This window comes from Mercurialis annua, linkage group LG4, assembly GCF_937616625.2.
Source record: "Mercurialis annua linkage group LG4, ddMerAnnu1.2, whole genome shotgun sequence".
In the NCBI taxonomy this organism is placed as follows: Eukaryota; Viridiplantae; Streptophyta; class Magnoliopsida; order Malpighiales; family Euphorbiaceae; genus Mercurialis; species Mercurialis annua.
The window spans coordinates 32,077,170-32,099,110 of NC_065573.1; the positions used below are offsets into that span (position 1 = coordinate 32,077,170).

At 29.1% G+C, this 21,941-nt stretch overlaps 5 protein-coding genes across 5 annotated transcripts; 4 read left to right on the forward strand and 1 right to left on the reverse strand.

Moving 5' to 3' along the window:
- Positions 1-2,996: 2,996 nt before the first annotated feature.
- Positions 2,997-3,629, reverse strand: LOC126678593 (14 kDa proline-rich protein DC2.15-like). Its single transcript, XM_050373486.1, has 2 exons — positions 3,354-3,629; positions 2,997-3,095 (listed from the first exon to the last, which is right to left on the reverse strand). The coding sequence occupies exons 1-2, from the start codon at positions 3,627-3,629 to the stop codon at positions 2,997-2,999; spliced, it is 375 nt and encodes a 124-aa protein (XP_050229443.1).
- Positions 3,630-6,748: 3,119 nt separating this feature from the next.
- Positions 6,749-7,400, forward strand: LOC126678594 (putative lipid-binding protein AIR1B). Its single transcript, XM_050373487.2, has one exon. The coding sequence runs from the start codon at positions 6,834-6,836 to the stop codon at positions 7,173-7,175; it is 342 nt and encodes a 113-aa protein (XP_050229444.1). The 5' UTR covers positions 6,749-6,833; the 3' UTR covers positions 7,176-7,400.
- Positions 7,401-10,027: 2,627 nt separating this feature from the next.
- Positions 10,028-10,664, forward strand: LOC130014737 (putative lipid-binding protein AIR1B). Its single transcript, XM_056105588.1, has one exon. The coding sequence runs from the start codon at positions 10,098-10,100 to the stop codon at positions 10,437-10,439; it is 342 nt and encodes a 113-aa protein (XP_055961563.1). The 5' UTR covers positions 10,028-10,097; the 3' UTR covers positions 10,440-10,664.
- Positions 10,665-15,343: 4,679 nt separating this feature from the next.
- Positions 15,344-15,979, forward strand: LOC126676223 (putative lipid-binding protein AIR1B). Its single transcript, XM_050370382.2, has one exon. It carries the CDS (start codon positions 15,416-15,418, stop codon positions 15,755-15,757), a length of 342 nt encoding a protein of 113 aa, XP_050226339.2. The 5' UTR covers positions 15,344-15,415; the 3' UTR covers positions 15,758-15,979.
- A 4,604-nt stretch (positions 15,980-20,583) lies between these two features.
- On the forward strand, positions 20,584-21,097 carry LOC126678595 (putative lipid-binding protein AIR1B). Its single transcript, XM_050373488.2, has one exon. It carries the CDS (start codon positions 20,632-20,634, stop codon positions 20,977-20,979), a length of 348 nt encoding a protein of 115 aa, XP_050229445.1. The 5' UTR covers positions 20,584-20,631; the 3' UTR covers positions 20,980-21,097.
- The last annotated feature ends 844 nt before the right edge of the window (positions 21,098-21,941 follow it).

A 21,941-nucleotide genomic window follows, 5' to 3' on the forward strand; every position in this document is an offset into this window, starting at 1 on the left:
ATTGAGTTTGGAGCATTCTGATTTTCTATCAATTAGTTGGCAAATTGTCTTGCTTCACATGCAATCTAATCATAATCCTGAAGTACCTGTACTATTTGCTCATATTACGAGTTACATTATAATGAAAATAGTCTGCAGCATATTGCACAATAAAGAAAAAAAACAATTTCAAATGACTAATTTGGAGGAACAAGTTTAGATTCTCTTTGCATGTACGAATTATAATAGCTGGTACCCACTTAATTATCGTTAGGGTTTGGATGGTATAATCGGTAGTGGAGCTAGAAATTTTATCCATAGTGGTACAAATTTTTGGGTTTTTTAAAAAAAATACCTCATATTTTAAATTTTTTACAAAATACTCCATTTTAGATTATTAATTGGCGGATTAGAGGTAAAAGGAGTATTTTTGTAAAAATTTTAAAAAAAAAACTACAAAGGGTAATTTTCAAATTTTTTTGATTAAATGATTCGGTGTTCACTTTATTAATTTTCTTTAAGTCAAACATCATGTTGTTTAACTAATTAATTTTTTATTTTACACCATTGAATCTTTTAAAAATATACATAATAAGATGTTTTTTTAACATGTACAAAATCAAGATTTTATTGCTAAAGAAAATTAATATAGACCCATAACCATAGTAATTTTTAAATGAATTTTGATGATCTATATTAATATAGGTTGATGTCATTTTAAGAAAAAAAAACTTATGACAAAGTGAGATTTTATCTTTCACATTTCACAGAAGAAATGTATTCTCATACTAAAAATAATAACTCAATTCAAATAAAAAGAATTACTTTATTTTCAATAATTTTTATTTTGAAAATAGTATCACCAATTTCACTGGATAATATATGCTAGAGATATATATAGTTTAAATGGTTAAGGCTCTCCATCTAGTAAATTTTTAAAATTTCAAGTTTCAACGTACATATTAGAACCAACGGTTTAAGATCATTTGAAAATTGGCATAATGCCTTAAAAAAATACTCCGATCTTATAACTCATTTTCGATCATGCCCTGACGTTGAAAACTTATCAATTTTATCATATATTTCTCATTTTATCGTTTCAATTGTACCTTTTTTTTATTTTTATCAATTTTTTTACTTAAATGATGAAGTCATTCAATTAACCATGTTTAAAGATAAAATTAAATTCATTTCCATTCGAAAAAGTACAAATAAGTCCTTATTTTTAAAAACTAAATTAAAACTAATTTAAATTCTTAATTAATTTAACTAAATTTAAATAAATTTTAAATATGTACAATTAATATATGTTATACATAGAGGAATTTTTTGAATTTTTTCCAAATCAAAAAGACGCCAACTTAATATTTCAATTTACAATTGAAAAGATAAAAGGCAAAATAGGATAATATTGACAAGTTTTCAACGTCAGGATATGATCGAAAAGGGATTATAAGGTCAGGATTTTAAAAGGTATTAAGTCCTGAAAATTTGAAAATTTTAATTACTGGCCACTAGTTATTAATGTAATTATATATTTTATATTTATGAAAATATAATTAAGTGGGTCTATTTTTCGTTGAAGAACTGATTTCAGAATCTGGATGTGTTCTTCGAAAAAAGAACATACCCTATCTATTTTTCTTCGAAGAACAGATCGAAGAAGATGGCCAGAAAACAATTCCGACCGCAAAGCCGACAGCAGGTGGGAGGTTGTGGCCGAAAAACACTGGCCGAAGAACGATGGAGCGGTTAGGGGTACATTGGGTTTAATTGGGTTAAGTTTAATTGGGTAGAGTTTGTTTTAAAAAAAAATAATTGAATTTTAGGATATTTTGGATTTGTGATGAGATATCAGCTGACATATGATATTGCCGATTTTTGGTTTTTAGGAATTTTAATTTTGTGAGCTCCACCATAAAAATTAAATTAAGGAGTTTAATAATTACAGACTCAAAAATCAGATATCATGAATAATTATTAACGCACTGCATACTATTGTTGTGTGTAATATACTTTTGAAGCTACTTAGAAATTATTGGGTTATTTGCAAGATTTGTCACGGAGAGCAAGCGAGGTTATCTGCCAGCTTATTAGAACACGTTAAAAAAAAAGATTAATATTATAAAAATTTATTAATTTTATATGTTTTTTTTATTTAATCAAACCGTTTAAAAATTATTATTTTTATACACAAATTATTAATTTTTTTAAATTTATACACTGTTCAAAAATTCGGTAAAAATTGTTGAGTTGACAACCGAATAGTGACATGTCATGACGAACCGGATAGTAACATGTAAAAAAATTTTGCAAGATTTTCGGACGGTGTATGAGTTTAAAAAAATCGATAATTGATATATGAAAATGATGATTTTTAAACGGCTGATAAAAATGAGAAAATATGTAAAATTGGTGAATTTTTATGATAAATCCTTAAAAATATAGGCTTTTTTTTAGAAACCTAAAAATATAGGCTTAATGGCGAAAAAAGCAAAACTTTACAACTTATTTCAATTTAAACAAATTTTTTAATTTTTATAATTATAGGCAAATTATATTTTTTTGCAATAATAGCCAAATTTGAATTTTTTTTATTGCAAATTTGGCCACCAATTTAGCTATTATTACAACAACAAAATGCACTTTTGCTATTATTATAAAAATTAAAAAGTTTGGTTTAAATTATAACAAATTATAAAGATTTGGCTTTTTTTACTAATAAGCCAAAAAAAAATAAGCATAAAGGGTTATTTTACTCCCTCAATTTATCATGAAATATCAAAAAAAATCTAAGTTTGTGAAACCGAATTATTTTTACTTTGTAATTTCAAAACCGGATCGGTTTCACTCTTCAATCCAATTAATTCTAATTAATTATACTTAATACTAGTTAAAAGGTTTAAAATTCTTTAATTGAAATTCTAATTAGCTTAATTAAATCTAATTAGCCTAATTAACTAACCTAATTACTAACTTATTGAACTTGATGAGAAAGCTAACAAAATCTAATTTGCTTAATGAAGAACACTCTGCCGCCGCCAACTTCCGTCGCCAACCTCCTTCCGCCAGCAACATCCTGCTGACAACAAACCATCCGCTGCATCTGAGTTCATCTTCAACGAAGACCAACCCAAATGGAAGACAAACTCAGATGGTTCGTCTCGACTCACTCGTCTTCCTCTATGGAAACGAACCAAGATGCGGTTCGTCTTTCTCGAGATGAGACCATGAAAACACGTAAATTATTGAAATTATTATACATGCTTATTTATCGTTTAACGCAAATATGGATATAATATAACTGCCAGTAAACATAAAAACGCAGGAGAATTTATAGACTGGATTAATTATTTATTTAAAGTCAGGCAGACATATGCAGCGGGACGAGTCTTGCCGCAAGCAGTGAGCAAACCGCCCATGAAAACATGAGCATCGGTAAAACTGCCGAAGAGATGAGCGTTGACGGCAGCGCAAAGGCAAATAGCAGCGTCACGATTAGTAAGAGGAGCAAGAAGGGAGCAGTAATCGGTACCAAGTTTCAGTAGTTTGTAATCAATGGAGCAACTTCCGATACAGCTCACCATGCTGAAGGATAGCAAATTCAAGCAAATAACCAGGGCAGTGATTGCTTGAGCTCTTGAAGCCATTGCTACGGTATGTGATCAGATATTAGTTATAGGGCTTTTTAATCTGTTATGTATTTAAGGTTTTTAGTTGCTGATGATGAGAATTGTGAAGTGCGTTTACGAGGTATTTGAGCTCATGGATTGTGCATTTTAGACAAATAGAAAGAGAAAAGGAGATTTATGTCAAAAAATAAAAGATTAGGGGTAGTTTTGTAATTATAGTTACCTTGGGCCTGAGATATTTTTGGGTTTTTTTTTGGGTCCAGCTCAATAGAAAGTCGGAGTAATAATAGACGCTGAATATATATATGCATAATTTGATATATATGTGCATAATTTGATATATATATGCATAATTTGTAGTTGCCCGATGTCACTTTTTATTTTATTTAAAAATCTGATATATATATGCATAATTTGACCGGAAGACTCTTTATATTATTTGACCAAGCTAATAAATGATAAGTTTTGAGGAAGATAAAACAAAAACGATTATCAAATGAAAAAATCCGGCTGCCATATTATTTTAACCAAAAAGTTTCTATTAAAACAAAATTTAAAATTTCATAATTTAATTAAAAAAATTAAAACAAATTAAAAAAAATATCACTAGAATAAAAATATAATAATAGTCCGGATACCTTTATATCTATTGTAAAAAAAATGGTCACAATCCAAATTCACCAACTTTCTTATGATGTCTTAAACTTCTGTCAAATTTTGGCCTAATAGTGAAAAAAAATCTAAACCTTTACTGTTGTAATTTAATTCAATTTTCATAATTTTTATAATAATATCCAAATTGTATTTTTCTATTACAATAATATTAGCAAATTGGGGGGCTCTACTTGTTATTTTCAATTAAACTGTTTTCAAAAATATATACATTAAATACGTAAAAACTGCTCTACAAATGCTTGTGTAAATCAAGCTATCCATAATTGTCAACTCTTCTCTAAAAAATACGCTGATTTCTTGTTTTCCGTAATTCCCGACACAAAGAAAACCATACGCTGTGTAATTGGTTTAGTTTGGTCTAAATTTTTAACGGAAAAATCTTTTTCAAATGTCATATATATGAAATAAAAAAGGATTAGTTGCCAAATTGCAATAAATGAATAGTTGAGTGACTCTTTAAAATTAATATCCACGTGCATTATAGCCTGCAATTTCGACGTAGAAATGTCGCTCTCTTTTAATAGCAGGCCATTAACAAGTTGCAGACGCAGTTGTAGATATTTAACCTAAATTATTAAACCGTTGAGTTATCCTAGAGGAAATTAATAAATACTAGCTTGCTCGATATCACTTACTGTAGCATTGGCAAATGGAAATTGTAAAATATTCAATTGGCTTCACATCAAATAACATCATGACCTACACTTGACTGAATCTACCAGCTAAATTCCTATCTTTTTCTACCATATTTTCTTAGTCCATTTACGTAGCTTCCCTTGGTGTGCTTCTGCAAATCATACTAAGATAATATAGTAATTATTTAACAACTCAAAATAAGGCAGGGTATAATTATAGCTAGAGGTTTGTCTTCTGCAAGGGACTTATCCGGCTAGAATATAGATTAGTTTGGATATAGAAGACTTAAAATATCGTCTCATAAAAAAATTATTGCACGCAACCGTTGTGATATTTCATTCGTGCAATAAATCAATGGTGCGTTAGTTATGTGGAAAAATTAATGATAAAAAAATTAAAAAATAATTAAAAGATTTTCAAACGCAAATGCTCATTTGACTTGTTATAAATATGACATGGCACAACCAATACACGGGATAATAACTCCGTCTCATAATTAAAACCCATCCAGTATACATCATTCCGTGTTTAATATTCATTGGGATTGTGTAAGTCTAAATTATAACCTTACTTAGGAGATGAGTTATCATTAGTATATAGTAAATGTAATTAAAGGGATATGTATTAGTAGTACCTTTGCATTCTATTGGTGTCATTATAGAATTCATACATTAAAATCGGATCTTGTTAATTTGCGAGAGAACATTAGAAAAATATGAATATGGAGGAGAGTGGATTGGTTTATTCATTATTGATTCAAAACAAACTAATAGATTAACTTAATTTATAGGATGGCAAGCCCAAGTTGAACTTGAAAAACTACGTGCACAGCTTGGAAAGCCGATTTCTTGAACAACTTGCTGCATGGGGGAAAAACACACACATAAATCCTATTTTTTAAAGGCAAATTGAGCCAATGGTGTTCCAGAGGCAGGGATGCATGCATCAATGAGAAATTACATCCAGAAACACATTTGGAACATACTCCAGGATTTATAATTAAATAATGTTGTAAATGCATTAGAGATAGAACAATAAATTAATGCTCTCAAATTGATAATGGATCATAATTGGATTCAGATCTTGAAGTTCGGAGATCGATGGCAACTAGCTATAGCTAGGGCAGTGGCATATTCCTTGAATAGATTTGAAGCAATCAAGGAAAGCACTGTTCTTAATGTATATACATAAATTTTCAGCAAAATGTGATAGTTAATACCCTCAGATTTTTGTTCAAAAAATAGTTATACCCCTAAGGCCTAAATTTGATTCTTAAAGTTGTAAAATATGTTGTAACCAATCAACGCTTTAAAGTTACTTTAAAAGGCTGATATAATCATTTTAAGAGTCTGCTTGTACGATACTGAATTAGATTTAGTGATTATCAAAAACTTTACTATGAATGACATTTTCCGTGAAAAATGCCAGAATGCATTTGGATGGACACCTCGTGAGAAGAAGAAGCAAGTTGGAACGTTAGAATTAGAAGTTGGTACTTGAATTAAAATACTCAATTTGGATATGTTATGGGGCGTAGCACAAAGATAAAGTACTGTATTAGTTTGCATACATCAGAAGCTCCAAGCTTAGGGCAAACTGTCCTACATTCTTAGAATTATCCTATACTACAACTTGCCATGCATTAAGTAATAATTAACCAGATGAGTTATCTGCAATGACGCCGCGATGAAAGACTTCATCATGTGACCAAAAAATGTACAGATCATTAATTCAAGAACAGGAAATACGCTGCATGCACATGGCTTCAACTAAATGACTTTGTGCATAATCAAAGAGAACAATTTCTGCCTATAAAAACCCCATAAACCAACACCACAACTCCCACCACACCATTGCAGAGCTTCAAAACATTTATTTCTAAATCAAGCATTCAGAAAAAAAAAAGTAACAATGGCTTCAAAAGCTCAAGCTTCTCTTGCGTTTTTTATGGCACTCAACATGCTTTTCTTCAACATGTCGAGTGCAACCGTCACTTACACTTGCCCGAGTGACGTCTACTTAAACCTGAAATTATGTGTCAATGTGTTGGGCCTCATCAGTCTTCCACCAAACGCTCAGTGCTGCGGAATTCTGGGTACTCTTGCTGATGCTGAAGCTGCTGCTTGCGTCTGCGCTGCCATTAAAGCTAATATCTTGGGCATACCGCTGAACCTCACTCTTAACCTAGCCTTGAATTTGTTGCTTAAGGACTGTGGCAAGACTCTTCCTGTTGGATACGTTTGCCCTGCTTAATTGTTGATTAAGTGGCTTATTTGTGCATGTTATGCATGAATTTACAAGCCAATTAATTAATGAATATCAACTACCTTGAGTTATGTACTTTCAATTAAAATGGGTGTGGAAGACAAGCAGTACTAGATGTTTCTTCTTGTCTTGATCGCTTTGTATTCTACTACTGATTTATCAATCAGCAGTGCCAATAATATATTATAATAAAAGAGCTATTTTGTTCTATAACTGTATGCTTCCTCCTATATACTTTAGTAGTAATTTTGTTTACTTTATTTTTACTAATTAATGTTTTTTTGGTTATAAATTCTCGGTCTTAAAGACTTAGACATAACATAGGACCCCTACAACAGTTTCAGGAGATAAACTTTAAAGACCCATTCAAACACCGATCTATCCAATTCCGCTATCGGAATCAATACGTATACAGATATGGTAACCGTTATATATTCGAATATAATCCATTTTCTATATAATCGAATTCAAAATAACGGTTCTAACTTCGATTAATAATGAATTACCGAAAAAATTTGAGTTAAAAACAAGAAATCGAATCGAAAATGAATAACCTACCGTGGGTTGCCTTCGTCGCCGTTCTCTAAAGCTAAACCTAGCTTTTCTGTTTCTGATGCCATATGAATCCCAACATTTGAATTCATGTTTATATATGTTTGGTTAAAAGCCAAATTAATCCTTGTGACAAACGCGTTATTTTAACTCAAATTCTTAAATACTCGTCCGTAACTAAAACGAACAACGAATTTCAAATTTTATGAAATTTTAACTATGAAATCCACAATTCGTAATTAGAATAAAATATAATTTTTATTCTCACCGGACCTATATTTTATTTTTAATAAATTATTTAAGATTTATTAAGGCTAAATTAGACCCACTTAATAAATTTTCTATCTCCAAATTCTATAAAATTTTAGGAGTAACTTCCTAAAATTATTCTGTGAATACTGACTCCAAAAATATTCACACGGGGCTTATAAATTATTTTATTTTAATTTATAAGTATTTATATTTTATATTTTAACTTCTATAACTATTTTATATTTTTGGAGATACTGTAAATTTAATTTATATTATTTCGGTCCTATAAATTGTTCCATACGTGTAATAATTTAATCCTTTAAAGTTACGGGGTATTACTTATGGAGCCAGCTGCTCAGTACATTTACCACCCTATATGTAATGCATTTGGATATTTAACTTCTGAGATCTCTCAACTATCTACAATATGACTTGGTTAATATTTTTTAGTTTGGTCTAATTTTTTAACGGAAAAATCCTTTTTAACGTCATATATTTTCTATCCCAATAGCTTTATCAACTTTCACTATTTTTTTTTTCAAAACTATAGTTCTTTAGTGAAATTGTTTTTATTTAAAATTCACTGTGAGTCAGTATTCATTGATATTCATAAGTAAATGGGGTTTATGATTATATTAAATAACGGTATATAAGAAAAAATAAATATTTTTGTACAAATTTATAATATTAATTTGTTTTTTAAACTGTATATATATGAATGTGGACAACTCTATTTGGACGTAGAGAGTATGAAACAAAAAGGATTGTTTATTTATTTACCTAAAACATGAAAAAATTTGTCTTTTTATCTCAACACGGAAAAAAATTAAAAAATAAATATTTTTCTAAATTTATGTTTTTACTCTTGGTTTTAAAATAATTATGACTTTACTCTATTTTCATGAGGTATCATAACATTATCATCTCGATATTATAATTTTTTTGTAATTTTTTTTATATAGGTATCATACTATCATACTATTATCATAACCTTATCATTTAATAGCCATATTTTCTTAGTCCATTTACGTAGCTTCCCTTAGTCTGTGCTTCTATAAATCATTAAGATAATAGTAATTATTTAAAAACTCAAAATAAAACAGTTTAAAGGGATAAGTTATCATATTATTATAGATGTAGTAAATGTAATTAAAGGGATATGTATGTAAAAAGGACGAGTCTCTTCTGTATTGAGATCATACATCCATATTTATATTAAGAACAAAGGGTAAATGCGCCCCCTGAACTTGTGACACGGGGTCATGTAGCCCAATTTATATTTTTTTGAATAACTAACCCCAAAACTCTTTATTTTTGGGTCAAATAACCACATAATTTATATTTTTATTTTAAAAAACAGATTTAGGATAATTTAATCGCAACAATTAGGGAAATATCTAATTACTTTTTTTCATCCCTCACCTCCGATTTGTATTTTACGCATTTTAAAAATGCAATTATGGGGTTATTTGATCCGAAAATGAAGAGTTTTGGAGTTATTTGCTCAAAAAAGTATAAATTGGGTTAGATGACCCCGTGACATAAGTTTAAGGGGCGCGTTGACCCTTTGTTCTTTATATTAATAATGATTTGTACAGTTACATCAATGGCCCTATTATATAATCACAATTACATGCATGTATTAATCAATTAGTCTTTTTGCATTCTATTGGTGTCACAGTAATGAATTGATTAATACATGTAATTGGTGTCACAGTAATGAATTAATCAATTAGTCTTTTTTGCATTCTATTGGTGTCACTTAGAGGTATTAATCGGATCTTATCAATTAACGTATATGAATTCTTAGAATTAATACAATACTACAACTTGCCATGCACTAAGTAATAATTAGCGAGACGAGTTATCTGCGATGACGCCGTGATGAAAGACTTCAGCACGTGACTAAAAAATGTACAGATCATTAGTTCAACAACAGGGAATACGCTGCATGCACATGGCTTCAACTAAATGACTTTGTGCACAATCAAAGAGAACAATTTCTGCCTATAAAAACCCCTTAAACCAACACCACAACTCCCACCACACCATTGCAGAGCTTCAAAACATTTATTTCTAAATCAAGCATTCAGAAAAAAAGTAACAATGGCTTCAAAAGCTCAAGCTTCTCTTGCGTTTTTTCTGGCACTCAACATGCTTTTCTTCAACATGTCGAGTGCAACCGTCACTTACACTTGCCCAAGTGACGTCTACTTAAACCTGAAATTATGTGTCAATGTGTTGGGCCTCATCACTCTTCCACCAAACGCTCAGTGCTGCGGAATTCTGGGTACCCTTGCTGATGCTGAAGCTGCTGCTTGCGTTTGCGCTGCCATTAAAGCTAATGTGTTGGGCATTCCGCTGAACCTCACTCTTAATCTAGCCTTGAATTTGTTGCTTAAGGACTGTGGCAAGACTCTTCCTGTTGGATACGTTTGCCCTGCTTAATTGTTGATTCATTGGCTTATTTGTGCATGTTATGCATGCATTTACAAGCCAAATAATTAATGAATATCAACTATCTTGAGTTATGTACTTTCAGTTAATATGGGTGTGGAAGACAAGCAGTACTAGATGTTTCTTCTTGTCTTGATCGCTTTGTACTCTACTACTGATTTATCAATCAGCAGTGCCAATAATATATAACAATAAAAGAGTTATTTTGTTCTATAACGGCTTTACTTTTTTTATGACTACTTATGCTTCCTCTTATATATTTTAGTAATTTTTTTTAGTTTATTTCTACCGATCGATATTTCTTTGTATGAATTCTCAGTTTTTTTTTTTTTTTTTTGAGAAATTCTCAGTGTTATTTTAAAACTTCTGTTTTACACGCATTTAAAAAAATATTGAATCATATCCATTTTTTAAAATAGGAACTGTGGATAAAAAGAAACTTTTAATTTATATATGACTTAAAATAACAAAATATGTAAAACAAAAGAATTAAAAAGGAGAAAAATAATTTTTTAAAATACGACGGACCGAGTATGTAATTACTAGACAAATGTACTAAACATGTCACATTTGCAATTCAGCTAAACACCACAATATTAAAAAGTTCAATAGAATTATATCAGGTTAAATATTTTTTAGGTCACCGAACTATAATGTTTTTACTAAATGTTTATCAAATTATAAAAAGTTACAATATAGTTACCGATTTATAGTTTTTTATAAAACGGCTATCAAATTATAAAAATTACAAAACAGTTATTCAAGTATTATTTTCTTATAAAAGGGTTATTATATTGAAGATGTGGATAAGAAAAATATTATTTCCCGGACGAACCATGGGTTGGACTGCTCTCTCTTGACTTGGAGCTTGATCCGCTCGCACCAAAATTCTTGCACTAGCACCCGGGAAACTATAGTGTCACGAGCGTGAAAACAAGGTGACGGGCGCGACCTGTCTTAGTCACAGGCGAGACATGACAAGGGGTTGAAACCCTAACTTTCTGAACCAGCTTCACAGGCGAGAAATGGGAGTCACAAGCACGACGTTCATGACATTTTATTGAGGGCATAACAGATATATTTGAAGCCCCAATAAAGTGATGACATGTGGTGCTAGACGTTGCAGAAACTGTCATACAACAGAAGGCCGCGGGCGAGAAGGGCAAGGTAGCGAGCGCGACATACGCTTTGTCAGCAAAAGATGTTTTTTTGCTTGACTTTTGCAATATAAATTTAAACTCATTTGCAATGTTTGAAGGCTAATAATTTACAAATCTTGAAACAACAAACTTTCATCTTTTAATCTTTGTTTGTTTTAATTTTAGAATAAACTTGTAAACTCTTAACCATTGTAAGTTAGTTTAGCTTTGGATCAAAAACTCATCCCTTATAAATTAGAATTTAGCTTTTAGAAAACTCATGTATAGTTGATGTTTAGTTTAAAGCAATATTGAAGTTAGTTTAAAAAATTCTTGTGGAACTTAGTTAGTGAATTTTAAATCTCAATCTTTAATTAAATAGTGGATGTGATCTGAACCACTTTAAACCTCTTGTGTCAATTCTTCTAATCTCTATATTACCATTCATAAAAACTAATTAAATATATAAGGTAAAGTAAATATATACATATTCATGCTTTAAATTCAACAAGCATTCGTAATCGGAATACTTTTCAAATAATGATAATTATTATTTGAAATTCGGTTGATATATTAAAACTCTGGATGATTGATTCACAAATAAAAATATAGAAAAATGTATTTGTCCACCCACAACTTTAGTCATTTTGTTTAATGTAACATATTTTTAAAATTGTGCCATATATTACCATCATTTTTTTTAGTTTTGTCAAATATACACATAATTGATTTAGAGCCAATGTAGTGCGATGTTATATACAACGTATATAATTAATTTTATTCACATGAAAAAATAGCATCACACCACATTAGGTCCAAACAGGTAGTGGATAGATTTGACATAGATCAAAGAGATGATGGTAAATATGACATGCAATTTTTTCCATGGTATATTTGACAAACATATTAAAATTGTGGATAGATATATATATTTTGCCAAAAAAAAATAGTAATAACATACAAATTTAAATAAAATTGATAGTGGATAGCATCATGCCAAAATAGTTTCAAACTGACAGTGGATAGATTTGACATACATCGAAAAGATGATGGTAAATACGACATGCTATTTTTTTCATGGTATATTTGAAATAACATATTAAAATTGTGCATAGATATGTATACTTTGCCAAAAAAAAAATAGTAATAACATACAAATTTAAATAAAATTGAATGTATAAATTTTAGAGTTTTTATGAGCTTTTCCTCCATTTATGTATTAATTTGTTATCAAATAATTTAAAATAAAATAAAATTCATCTTATTTTATTGATTATATTTTTTTGATTTTTGATTTGTTATTTGAATATAATTAATATAAATATTAAAATTATTGAACCAAACTGTCAAAATATTATATTTAGAATATGTTTGACTGATATTATATTTAAAATATTATGTTTGACAATAATCGGGATGTTTGAAATTCTAAAAGAATTTATTTAATATTTGTTTTGGTGAATTATTGAAAAATAAATTATTTAATGTATATTCTTAATTTGTGTGAAGTCAATAATAACTTTTAATTAGTTTATTGTTAAATGGAAGTGAAAGTGTAGTTGGCTTGCCATCCAATGAATTTGTTTATGAATTTGTTTGATTCAATAAGCCAATCCACTCTCCTCCATATTCATATTTTTCCGATGTTCTCTGGCAAATTAACAAGATCCGACTTTATCGTATGTATAAGAATTTTATAATGGCACGATTAATATTCAAAAGGACTCATGATCAATAGTATTCTTTATATTTACTACATAAACGATAACTCATCTCCTGACTCTTAGGAAAGATAGAATTTAAACTTACTCATTCCATTAGTAGTACATAAATATTTAATAAATAAAAATGAATATAATCTAATATTAGATTATGTGTAATTTAGAGTTCTTTAAACAATTATTGTCTCAGTGTGGTTTACAGAATGACCATCAAGGGCAGCTACGGCAATGGACGGAAAAAATATATAGGAGAATTTAGCTTGTAGATTCAGTCATGATCGAAGCCAATTGAATATTTTACAATTGCCAGTACAACAGATTATGGTAATTGGTTAATTTTGTTATTGGATAACGTGATGGTTTAATTGTAGTATAAGTTAGGGTCGATGCATTATATTCGGAAAATCATCTGCAGCAGCAACTTGTTGACCCCCACAAAACTTAAAGAGATCAGCAATATTTGTTTTACAGAAATATTTCAGGCTATGGAGGAACATGTGCATGCACACATAATAAAAAAATTGAGACTTTCAAATATTAACCTTAATAGAAAGTATAACGCAGCCTAGATCAAAAATAAAAATAATAAATATCATCAAACTATTAAATCATACAACTCATGTTTGATGGTAAAATTTAAAATTATGTGCTTTGATAAAATTTAACTATAAAAATTTCTAAAGGCACCTTTTTTTAAACTTTAATTACAGCAGTACCCACTTTTTAAAAATAAGTACACGTGTATTTTTTATTTTTCAAATTACCTTTATGATTTTAAAAATACCTTTTCTGATGTAATTTTTTTTATTTTTGTTGGTGTTTTTATGGTGTAGTTATAGTGTATTTAAAGTGTTTTTATAGTGCATTTAACTATAGTGTATTTACGGTGAGTAAACGCTGGATAAAAAAGGTGTTTTTGCAAATATTTTATGAAACTGGGTAGCGAATGTAATTGACATATCATGATCCAAATTTTTGTAATTACTTTTTGAAAGTATAGGTAGTTTGAGGATAATTCCAAAAAAATTAATATTTCAATTAAATATATCTTAATGATAAAAAAAATTATTTTTGATCATTAAAATATGTATAGTTAAAATTATTAACTAATAACTATAATAAATTTTTATTAAAATATATTATATCTATATAAATATAAATGGAGGTAATTATCAAAAAAAAATATAAATGGAGGTAAAATAGTAAATAATATTAATAAATGATATAAAGGTAAAAAAAAGGTTTTAAAATAGTTATTGATACTTTAGTATTAAATTAAAATTATAATGACATTTTAATAAAAATATATAGAAATTAAAAATTTAATATTTTAGGCAGAAATCTTAAATTAATACTTTTGACTTAATATTTAAGTTATTCTTAACAAGATGAGCTTAATAGATTAATAAAATAAGTGCTGAAAATTTTAATTTAAACAATAAATTGAGTTATTAAACACCCCTTAAATTATAGTCTTTTTTTAGTCTGCTAAATCAATCAGCTATATATTCAGCTGCTTGATGGATCCTGAGAAGTTGAAGTTTGTTACGCAGTAAATCTTATTTCGATGAGATAATTATTTGATTGGATTTCTCTTTCAATGCACCTCGTGAGAAGAAGAAGAAGCAACAAGTTGGAACATTAGAATAAATAATATGGTTACATGAACTAAAATACTTAAATTATTAAAGATGCATGTAATGCTCTCAAATCAATACTGGATCTGTAATAGGGCGTAGCACAAAGAATATAATAGTTACATTCATTAGAACCTCCATAAGCTTAGGGCAAAGCCGTACATTAGATTATCATATTCATATACTACAACTTGTCAATTTGGCAATTATTTGTAATAATTATAAGGTTAAGAATAAGCCCGTAGAGTGAACTGCGATGACGCCGCAATGAAAGAATGCTTCACGTGAGTAAATTGTGTACAGATCATTAATCCAAGAACACGAAAGACGCTACTTGCACATGGCATCAAGCAATTATATGACTCTGTGTTGCCTATAAAAGCCCTTTAAACCAGCACCACAACTCCCACACCATCGCAGAGCTTAAAAACATACATATTTCTAAGTTTAACATTCATTAGAAATCAAAAATGGCTTCAAAAGCTCAAGCTTCTCTTGCGTTTTTTCTGGCACTCAACATGCTTTTCTTCAACATGTCGAGTGCAACCATCACTTACACTTGCCCAAGTGACGTCTACTTAAACCTGAAATTATGTGTCAATGTGTTGGGCCTCATCACTCTTCCACCAAACGCTCAGTGCTGCGGAATTCTGGGTACTCTTGCTGATGCTGAAGCTGCTGCTTGCGTTTGCGCTGCCATTAAAGCTAATATCTTGGGCATACCGCTGAACCTCACTCTTGATGTTGCCTTGAATTTGTTGCTTAAGGGCTGTGGCAAGACTCTTCCGGCTGGATACGTGTGCCCTGCTTAAATTGTTGTTGATTAATTGGCTTGTGCATGCTTATGCATGAATTCACAAGTTAATTAATTAATGAACATCAACTATCTCTCGTTATGTACTTTTAATTACTATGGGTGTGGAAGACAAGAAGTACTAGATGTTTCTTCTTATTGTCTTGCTTGCTATGTACTCTACTTCTGGTTTATAAATCAGCAGTGCTAATAATTATAATAAATGAATTATCTTGTCCTATATAGTAGTTTATTTTTTATTTTTGGCAAAAAAATCCTATATCTATAAATTTAATAATTTTGTCAAATATATTCCAAAATAATAATTTAAACATTTTGGTTAGTTAATTTTACAAATTGAGACAAATATAAATAACTCTCAGTTTAAATTTGTTTTTAAAATTTACTTTTATAACTTTTAATTGCATAAATAATTGTTTTACACACATTTTTTTTTCAGTTTAGAAAGGGTTAAAAAAACTCGTATTAAGTGGGAGGTCCGGACAGTAGAATACCGAAACTAGTCTCTACCTAGGTGGTCGAGCTCCGCTCCTAAAAAATGGTCGGGCTCCGCTGGGTTTCCTCGTTAGTAAAAAAAAACAATTCATACTAGAGAAATCCACTTGAATATGCTAGAGACAATCATTTGAATAATGCTCGAAGAATTAACAAATTGTTCTTGAATAAAAATATTAAGGCATCGGTTGGATTGAGGTTTTTTAAAATTCATGTATTTTAACAAAATCGATGGATTCTAAATCAATGAAATTTAAATCCATAGATTTTAAAATTTTATCGTTTGGATTGAAAACAAATCAATGGATTTTTAATATTATTTATGGAAAAAATAAATAGTATAACAATCCATCATTTATAAAAAAAATGGTGGATTTCAACTTTCCCACCTAAAATCAAAACCCTCAAAAATGATGGATTGTAGAAAACCAGAGAATTTATAAATCCTGATTCTATTAATTTTTTTTTAGGCAAACGATGGATTTTGTCCAAATCCATGGATTGTTTAAAATCCATCGTTTAGAATCCATCAATCCAAACAATGCCTAAAGCTAAACAAAATACATAATTTAAGATACCAATAATAAAAATTAAAACTAAATAAGCAAAGATCAATCTAATAAAAAGCTAAAGCTAATTGAAAAATCTAAATAACGAATTGTATCCTATTTATAGAAATCTTTGAAGCTTCAGTTTGCATCATGTAATTAGTATTTGACTTAGACTAGCTAGGATTAAGCTTTCTTAAATTGTGCGGGTCTAGTGTTTCTGCTGAAATTTATAGAGGTTCAACTCGACGAGCTAGCATGTGAAGTGTAGCCCTGTTGGCTACCCTCACAAATGCATCCCTCAGAGGGCAGGGTTCAACCCTCCCTCTTGTTGTTTCAAAAAATGAATTTCTAAACTAACATAATTAACCTTTCTAATCCCGCTAACCATATCTCAGTGAAAAAAAAAACTCGACGAACTAGATCAGCTCGATGAGTTGTCCCTTGTCTAGAAGTAAAATGGCTCGAGGTTGGCACAACTCAACGAGCTGAGTCTGATATTTACCTCGAGTTGATGCTAATTTGTATCTCAGCTCAACGAACTGAGTATTGTTTACAGGGGAAATGATCTTCGATGGCTTATTTTGGTTCGAGGAATACTTGGTCGCTCGAGCTGATTGAAAAACTCTCCACCCAAATTCTTGATCTAAGGCACTTCTCACATGATTTACCTATAAAATTAATACATTTACTAACTTAATATTTTCATAACGTTAAGATTAAATCACAAAAATAATTAAAAATGTATATACAAATTAAGCACCTCATTAGGTTATAATATCCAAAATCATTGAAAAAAAAATACTAAATCAGTCTCCTCAGTTTATTTTGGTGAAATAAAAATTTTGGAGAAATAAAAATAGTAGGTTGATCGTTTGACCACCTCTCAACATGCATTGCTATGATTGATTATCTGATGGAATTGTCAACTTAAGAACACGTGATATTTTTTAAATGTTGCTCCATAATTAAAAATAAAAAGAATAGTCAAATATTCTTTTTCTACAATTTGATAATTAAATTTTAATTTATTTTATTTTGGTTATTAAATTTTTAATTTAATTTTAATTTTAATTTAATTTATTTCAACGAGAGATTTTTCGGCTAAAAATGTATTTGTAACAATCGTATTTTCTTTATTTTTTTCTATCTATAAACTCGCCATATATACATTATCTCTTCTAAATATATTATTTTCAAAATAAAATTATGCATACATAATAAATTTGAAGGATAAACTAGTAAAATCTGACTGCCACGAGGCTAAATCTGGTTGCCGCGTATGTATTTTTAATTATTTATATTTTTGGCTTAATCACCAAAAAATGCCAAACCTATACGTTTTGTGTCAATTATAGCCAAACCTTTAAAAATCACCAGATTTAGCCAAACCTTATATGTTCTGTTTCTTTTTTAGCCATTTTTGAATCGAACCGGTTTTTTTGACAACGTGTCGTCCACGTCACCGCCAACTAAGCAATTGGCTGGCATGTCAGCTGAAATATTTAAATAAGGTTTGGCTATAACTGACACAAAATGCATAGGTTTGGTATTTTTTGATGAATAAAACTGATTTTAAAATTAAATAATTAAATGATTAATTATATTATAATAAAATTTATATATATTCAAAAAATAATATTTTTGTTTAACGCTAATTAAAATTAATTTATTTTTACTAAAATTAAATAATTATAATATTTTTTTTTACATATTTGAGGGATATATAATTAATTTAAATTCTAATAAAAACAAAAAATGTCATATTCATCTTAAAATTTATTTTTTTAAATTCCAGTCGTCGATTCTTTGACACCGCCGTTTGAGACCCAATTGTTCGTCTTCCGACGAACAATCTGAGAGTAATATACACAACAAACATACGACAGTGTTCATAAGTCAACTATACACATATAAATATAAAAATAATGAACAAAGGGTCAACACACCCCCTGAACTTGTGACACGGGATCATCTAGCCCAATTTATATTTTTTTGAGCAACTAACCCCAAAACTCTTCATTTTTGGGTCAAATAACCCAATAATTTATATTTTTATTTTAAAAAACAGATTTAGGATAATTATATCGCAACAATTAGGGAAGTATTTAATTATTTTTTTGCATCTCTCACTTTCGATTTGTATTTTAAGCGTTTTAAAAATACAATTATGGGTTACTTGACCCGAAAATAAAGAGTTTTGGGGTTATTTGCTCAAAAAAGTATAAATTGGGTTAGATGACCCCGTGACACAAGTTTAGGGGGTGCGTTGACCCTTTGTTCTAAAAATAATTACTGAATAGACTGTTTATTTAAAGGACGAGTTTAATTATTTTTTCATTTTTTTCTTTAAAAAGTGAAGCTCATTGTGGTGTAATCAATATATATCATGATGTTTATAAGCATAAACGCATATGTCATTTTGCTCGGCATAGCCAAAAAATTACCTTAATTTTATACATAACTATTTTATTTATTACCTAAATCCAGTCATAACAAGATCTCAACAACATTAAAAATACTAAATCAAGTTCAAAATCATCATAAACATTAAATCCTTTCACCAAATTTAATTCAATATCAATTTCTAAGTAATACGTTAATTCATTTTTTTAATTACATATTCATTAAAATTTATTAGATTTAATTAAGTTTAACAAAAAATTAAAATTAATTTTAATTAGTATTAAATAGAAAATATTAATTATTTTTAAATATATATAAATTTCATAAATGATATAATTAATTTACTAATTATTAAATTTAAAAATTGGCTTGAATTTAAAATTAGGTTTATTCACCCAAAAAATACCAAACCTATATTTTTTGTGTCAATTATAGCCAAACCTTATTTAAATATTTCAGCTGTCATGCCAGCCAATTGCATAGTTGGCGGTGACGTGGACGACACGGTGTCAAAAAAACCGGTTCGATTCAAAAATGGCTAAAAAAGAAACAGAACATATAAGGTTTGGCTAAATCTGGTGATTTTTAAAGGTTTGGCCATAATTGACATAAAACATATAGGTTTGGTATTTTTTGGTGATTAAGCCTATATTTTTTTATATTTGTAGTCCTTTTTAATATGAACTGCCGTTATTTCATGCTAATCAAAATGATGGTGTTTTTGTAGTTTTGTACTAATAAGGACTAGATGTGTATAAAATATATAATTGAAAAATATTTTTCAATTAATTATGTAAATATACTGTACAATATATTTATTGAGGATTAAATAAAATAAAACTAATAATGAAAAGATTCTATGATGAGTTAAGCCGTATATGGATGCCAAAAGACATTGGAAAAAAATTATCAGAGTACATTATTATGAAACAAGGAACGTAATAGAGGCTTAATCGCATGTCAAGTGCCAGTTCGCATGAGTGCATTTGATCGATGGACACCTCGATCGTGAGAAAGAGCAACAAGTTGAACATTAGAATAAGAAATTAGTACATGAATTAAAAATATTTAAATTCGATTTTGGATCTGTTATAGGGCGATTCATAAAGAATAATACTAGTTGCATGCATTAGAAGCTCCAAGCTTAAGGCAAGCTTTAATGATCAGTACAATTTTAGAATTATATCCTATACTACAACTTGGCCCTAAGTATAATAACTAGCCAGTGGATGACGCCGCGATGAAAGACTGCTTCACGTTACTGAAAAATGTACTGATAAGACGCTGCATGCACATGGCAGCAAGCAAATATACGACTTTGTGGTGCCTATAAAAGCCCCTTAAACCAACACCACCATTATCACACCATCTCAGAGCTTTAAAAACATATATTTCTAAATAAAGCATTCAGAAAAAAGCAGTAATGGCTTCAAAAGCTCAAGCTTCACTTGCGTTTTTTCTCGCACTCAATCTGCTTTGCTTCAGCATGACGAGTGCGACTACTACTACAATAACTTGCCCTAGTGACATCTACTTAAACCTGAAATTATGTGTTAATGTGTTGGGCCTCATCACTATTCCACCAAATGCTCAATGCTGTGGAATTCTCGGCACTCTTGCTGATGCTGAGGCTGCTGCTTGCGTTTGCGCTGCCATTAAAGCTAATGTGTTGGGCATACCGCTCAACCTCACTCTTAATCTTACCTTGAATTTGTTGCTTAAGGGCTGCGGCAAGACTCTTCCTGTTAATTACGTTTGCCCAGCTTACTGATTAGTTTAATTGGCTTGTGCTTGTGCATGCTATGCATGAATTTACAAGTCAATTGATAAAAATCAAGTATCTCTAGTTATGTGCTTTTACTTATTATCGGTGTGGAAGACAAGCAAGAAGCACTTTCTTGTCTTCATCGCTATGTATTCTACTGCATGGTTTGAAAATCAGCAGTGCTAATAATTATAATAATAAAAGAATTACCTTGTCCTATATAATTTCCTGCTTTTTTATTGTTATTTAATTTACGTAATTGGTTTTTTATTAGTATAATCATTTTGGTTGGGAATTTTTTTGACATTTGGAAAAATACTTACTTTTTTCCTTATTATAACAATTATTTATTTTACCATTTCCACATAAAAAAAAAGGCACAAATTCATTTTTATTTTTTTTAATTATACTTTTATTAAATATTATGATCGATTCAGTTTTTTATAATACTAACATGGAAATAGATAGTAAACTTTAAAAAATATAAAAAAGATTAATTTTAAAATTTATGGTTATCTGAAAATGAATAAATATTACAAAAATAGAGATGATTATATGAAAACGGAAGAAATATATGTATATGATGATTGGTAGACAAACGTGTTAAATAAGCAGCATTTTCATAAATAACTATAAACATTATCTCTCTTCCTGGCCATAACATTTATCTCTTTGAAGAATTATATTTTTTTATAACATTTATCATTTTATAACATCAAAAGTAAAATTGTTTATTTTTCTTTTAAATTTGTCTTTTATTAATTTAGTGAAAGGATGCAATAATACAAATAAAATTTCACTCATAAATATCAATAAGTTCTAAAAATAAAATCAATTTAGTAAAAATATTTATAAATTTAGACATAGTTATTATTTTCTTAAATCATGTATAGTAGATCAACAATAATTATTAAAAAAACAGGGAACAAATATAAAAATGGGTCAAAATTTTAGAAAAATAGATTTGT